The sequence below is a fragment of the Thunnus albacares genome, chromosome 1 (genome assembly GCF_914725855.1).
Source record: "Thunnus albacares chromosome 1, fThuAlb1.1, whole genome shotgun sequence".
Classification (NCBI taxonomy): Eukaryota; Metazoa; Chordata; class Actinopteri; order Scombriformes; family Scombridae; genus Thunnus; species Thunnus albacares.
Window position 1 is genome coordinate 32654486 of NC_058106.1, and position 5225 is coordinate 32659710.

Below are 5225 nucleotides of genomic sequence, written 5' to 3' on the forward strand. Positions count from 1 at the left end.
CAGTGCAGAAATAATAGTAGTTAACATGGTCATCCTTAGTCTTTAGATAGTTAAAAATGTAAATCTGATGTTTGCTCTTTCTTTTGTGCATGTATGTAAATATAAATGCAGTGTTCTTGCGAAGGTGGCACACGAATAAACATGAGCCAAAGTGAGAATAAACATTAGTAGAATTGGTTTGGGCACATGTCAATGATAATAGCTGCTTTGACTATGAAAAGGGCCCAAGTGAAAAGAGAAAAGTTGAGGAAAGATCTGGGGGGTTGAAGACCTCCAAAGGCTGATTTGCAGGTGAAATAGATGGCACACTCTGCTTTGTGGCCATTGTCCTGCTCTCCGGCCAGATGGTCGCTTGAAATTCTTTAGAGCTGAAGCCCCAACACTGTGGGAGTGAATATGCTTTCTGTGGGATGTGACCTTTCTAATGGGCTAATGTGGCAGTTACAGTTCTTATTAACGGATATAATTTTAAGCCTGACAGCACAGTCCTTATAATTGTGATTATGAAACATCTCATAATACAAGCCAGAAAATGCAATTACTTTAAAACGTTTTTTTTTTTCTTCTTTCGATTGCCAACTCGCAACTTGAATTGATTTTTCCACAACTTTAGAGAGACAGTTATTATTAGCTAAGTCATCTGTAGTTGCCATAAAGTCAGCATAAAACCAAAGATGTACTTTTTCATAAGATTGCGGTCATATTGAAAAACTAGTCATCTGAAACCTAAGTGTCTGCAATTATAGAACTCCAGAGTGAGTTTTTTATGCCATAAAGTTATCACAGCAGCTTTTAGATTGAGTGTTTTTGTACTTTTAATACCTAAAACTGCAGGTGAACATTCTAAGAAAAAACTGTTGCCGTGTTGAACATACAAAGCTGACATGTGGTTTGACAGCATGGGATTAGAAAGCTTGAAATCTGTTTGCTGCGAGGATTTCTTCCAGAATTAAATTTGCTTCAGGCAAACACACAGCGAAAACAGACATGTTGTCATTTAAACATTATCTTAGTAAATTAAAAAACTGTGTTTTTTTGCATACTATCTATGGGCTGCAGCTCACATGAAAGCTTTACATAAACAAGTCTGGACTCAGCTTTGTGAGGTACTGGTTGTAGATTGATGTTCTCTGAACAACTGTGTCACAATTAACTCAAGATAGAGTCCTTTGGAACAAAATTACAGTGCTGTGAGTGCTCTACACATTGACTGAATAAGCAGGGTTGACGTGCTGGGTGCAAATAACTCACTGAATTAACATTTGTCAACAAATTCATTTGGACAGTGGATTGTTATGTTTTTGTCTGTATATGAAAAATGTTGTTGTGCAAAAGTATATTTCCCCAAGCAGACAGCGGAAAATGTCACAATCACTCAATCAGAAGTGCAGTTAGTGTCAGTCATATAACAGTTTATTAAAACTGCAACATTTATAGACATGTACACGCTCATTTGTTCTGAATCTCAGTTAACTTTAGGCGAACATGACGAGAACAAAATAGTTGTTTTCTATACAGTTAACAGCAGCAGCTCAGTATATTACAAGAATTCACTAACAAGGTAAACAGCTGACAAAGAGATGAAACATACAGAAACGAAAATGTATATTCAGTCTCACAAAACAAAACAATACTGATGAAAAACAAAAACAAATGTTAAATAAAAGTGTCCATAAATAGAATCAAATAAATAACTCAAACTTCCACACAAATTTGGCACAAATGCCAAAATTGATGATAAAATAAAATTAAATGAACATAAAATAAGTGAAATAAAATAAAATAAAATAAAATAAAATAAAATCCATTTGGTGCAGCAAATTAGACCATGGTCCAGTCCATGGAAATGTATGTATAGAAATGTAAATAGTCCATTTTCAGCATGTTCATCTTATTGTTTTGCACAGAGCTGCTTCACTGGAACTTGTGAGAAAAGGATTCAGGACGCTCTTTGTTTCTGAAGTCCTTCTCCTCTTTACGAAGAAATCTGCCAAGAAAAAGAAAAAAAAGGAAATGTTAATTCAATTAATTATTACTGACTCAACGTGGATTACACGAACTAATTAACTCTTTATGAATCTGTGTCTGACTTGTTCCTTACCTGTAATTCGTGCATTGCTTCTGGGCTTGACTGCCGACTTTGAGAGCCTCCTCTTCCTCCGGACGGGCGTCACTTCAGCGGGACACTTGGGTGTGTTGGAGATACTGGGGCAGTTCTCCTGGTTGGTCGCTGCGCCCAGCCTTTCATCACCTTCAGTGTCTGGAGAACAGACAGCTGCGTCCTGCATCTCCTCGGACTCCTGGTAGAGAGCAGCAGCGCAGTGTGCGGGGATTTCCTCCCACTGAAACCTGCCAGGCAGTGGCGTGTCAGTCTGGAAGTTGAAGTTCCAGCGGCGGCTGTCCTGCTCAGTGATTTCCTTCAGCTTCAGCTTCAAGTCTCGGCGCAGCTGGTCGTGGTCCACTGGGCCAAACAGACTCCTACACACCGACTCTCTGCGCCTGATGGGATTCATCCTCCAAATGCTCCTAATGGACTTTTGGTGTAGTTTAAGGGGAAGCTGCTGTTGGCTGTCTCCCTCTGGTCTCTCCTGGTCATCACAGAGCTGCGGGGAGATTTAAGGACTGCAGGGCGCACGGTGCTCTGTTTGTACACAATGAGCAGAGGCTGCTGATTGGTTGAAACTCTCTGAATTGGCGCATGAGAGGAGGGGGAGATATCCATTCATTGTGTGGAGCTCACAAAGACCATCAATAGAAGACTCTTGTCCCATGCAAATAGCCTGAGTGTGATAAAGTCCGTCCCAAACATCTTAACGGTCATTATTTACTTCAGATAAAAACGTGCCCTTCTATCTGCTGTGATGTGTTAATGTCCTGAGAATTTCTAGAAATCTCGTCACTGTGACAGTTTATCTTTCTTTCAATTTGAATGGTTGCAAATTCTTAGAAAGAGCAAAACAACATGGGATCCTAAAAACCTCGACCTTGCAGCTGTTTTTCTGGTAACACTTTATAACAAGGATACAACTCACACTGTATACTGAAGTAATGCTTAACTAATGCATGAGTCATGATGATTTAATGCATGAATTAATGCAGGATGTATCATGAATTCCTGTTACTCACCATTAACAAATGCCCTCAGGCAATTAGTTAAGACTTTATAGGTAGTCAGTTAATGAATGTCAATTCAAAGTTACTTCACACATCACACGTTATTATCTGTTTCTTTCACATCGGTTAAGTTCTAGAGTACAAATAAACAAGCCCACACCCCCACAAAACGTCAGCTCAGCCCTGCAGCGGTGGACCGCACCCTCTGATATGGTCTGAATACAGCCTAATTGATATATCACCAAAGTAGTTGAATTCCAGGTATAGTAAAAGGCACACTGGTCAAACATCTACATGTTAGTGCATGACTCAATGGTCTTTATTCCAGACCACTAGACAGATATATTGTACATGATCAAGTTGTATATATAATTTTAATATTATACCCCCAGTAACTGACAATTAATGTATGAAGTAACTGAATTTAGATTCATTCATTGACTATCTTTTAAGTGTAAACTAATCACATAAAGTCGTGGTGATTTGATCAATTGCTAATGGTCAGCAACAGAAATTCATGATTCACCCTGCATTAATTCATGAATTAAATCATCAGGACTCATGCTTTAGTTAAGCATTATTTGTACCCGTATTATAAAGTGTTACCATTTCTCTGGATGAAGCAGTGAAATTTAGCCACTAGGGAAAAGTGAGTAGCCACTACTGGCATTGCTGCCTGCCAGCTAGAGAGGAAGTCTTGTGGCCAAAATGAGATTAAAGTAAGTATATGGTCCAAAATGAAAACTTGTTCAAATCAGGGGATGAGATATTATTTAAGACTTGGTGGAGTAAATAAAAAGGCAATACAGTATTGAAAATAAGAGATTTCCTCTCACATTAGAGTTCTATTTTTTAAATATGCTTTAGAAACCCAGTTCTGTTTGCTTACCTCGTAATTCATATTATAATTTCTACTTGATTTAACATTTTGTTTGGTAGCTTGCTCTTTTTAACCTTCATTTATTCAGAGAAGTTTTGCTGAGATCATCCTGCTCTTACTCACATTCATAGCAGGAAGCTGCCCTATAAAGCTGCAGTCTGATCCGGCAGCCAGTGAGCAGCTCCATTGAAGCAGCCGGGGAAACTCAGCAGAGGTAATGAGGGAAGGGGCTTTTCACTTTCCCACCCAGAGTGATCCTGCTGATTAAACCGGCGACCTTCCAGGCTCAAGCCTGCTTCTCTAAGCTTTGCCTCCACTGTCCATTGACTAGACACACAGCTTCACTGTACCTTTTTCGTAAAGAAATGTTTGGAGTAATATGGATGTTGCTGTGATGTTTTATATATGATAACATTATAAGATTTGATTAATTTGCATTTTGTCATTTTTCAACCCCTTTCCAATCTTTAGTATGATGTTTTCTTTACTTACAAACCTGGATATCAATGTGTTTGCTCAAGATGTTTCATTCACTAGTTGAACTAATTTCTGTGGTATATGAAACTCTTGTGATGCTTCCCTGTATACCTTATGAAGCTCAAACAGACTGAAACAGCATAAACTAATAAATTATTCCAGCAGTAAGAGAGACAGTGTGCGGGAGTTTTCTCATTTTTATTCAAGTTCTGCTTTCCTCCGACGCAATTTCATAACGAAATGCCCAAATTGAAAAAGAAAGGTTTACATATTGAGCTACATTAAGACTGAGATACTCGCCCAGGAAAACTTGTGGTTCTCTAATTCTTTGTGCTATAATGATGAATGAGCAGACAAAAAAAGTAATTGAAGTCACTACTATTATAACCAATATGTTTTAATGAAGCATTTTCATAGAATATATGATATATTATTGAACTGTATTGAACAATGCTGAAGCAAACAGGAAAAATTACACCTATTAGCTTTTTGAAATGTGGACTTTGTATGATTCTTTAGCTGCACATGATCATGCCAAAATATGTAGAAAATAAATATGCAGCTTTCCTCTTGATCAGTAACAGTGTTTCATTAGGTAGGAAGTATGTGTTGCTGATGAGAGCCATGTACAGTAGCTGATTAACATGCAAAGTAATGGTGCACAGCAGTGTTTGGGATTGGCTGGAGGGAAAGCCCCACCTTTGCACCACTTCCTCATGGCCCAGGTGGTTCACCTGAGGGTTGTGAAGAAAAC

The 5225-nt window shown here is 38.4% G+C and overlaps 1 protein-coding gene across 1 annotated transcript; it reads right to left on the minus strand.

The window, feature by feature from the left end:
* Positions 1-1429: 1429 nt before the first annotated feature.
* Positions 1430-3412, minus strand: cdkn1ca (cyclin-dependent kinase inhibitor 1Ca). The gene is made up of 2 exons (XM_044361171.1): positions 2102-3412; positions 1430-1987 (listed from the first exon to the last, which is right to left on the minus strand). The coding sequence occupies exons 1-2, from the start codon at positions 2511-2513 to the stop codon at positions 1887-1889; spliced, it is 513 nt and encodes a 170-aa protein (XP_044217106.1). The 5' UTR covers positions 2514-3412; the 3' UTR covers positions 1430-1886.
* Between the last annotated feature and the right edge of the window lie 1813 nt (positions 3413-5225).

Bases quoted from the DNA above. Each gene is read 5' to 3' on its own strand.
- cdkn1ca (XM_044361171.1), bottom strand. From the start codon at position 2,513: ATGAATCCCATCAGGCGCAGAGAGTCGGTGTGTAGGAGTCTGTTTGGC. The intron at 1,988-2,101 runs GTAAGGAACAAG...TTTTCTTGGCAG, and splicing joins AAGCAATGCACGAATTACAG to ATTTCTTCGTAAAGAGGAGA.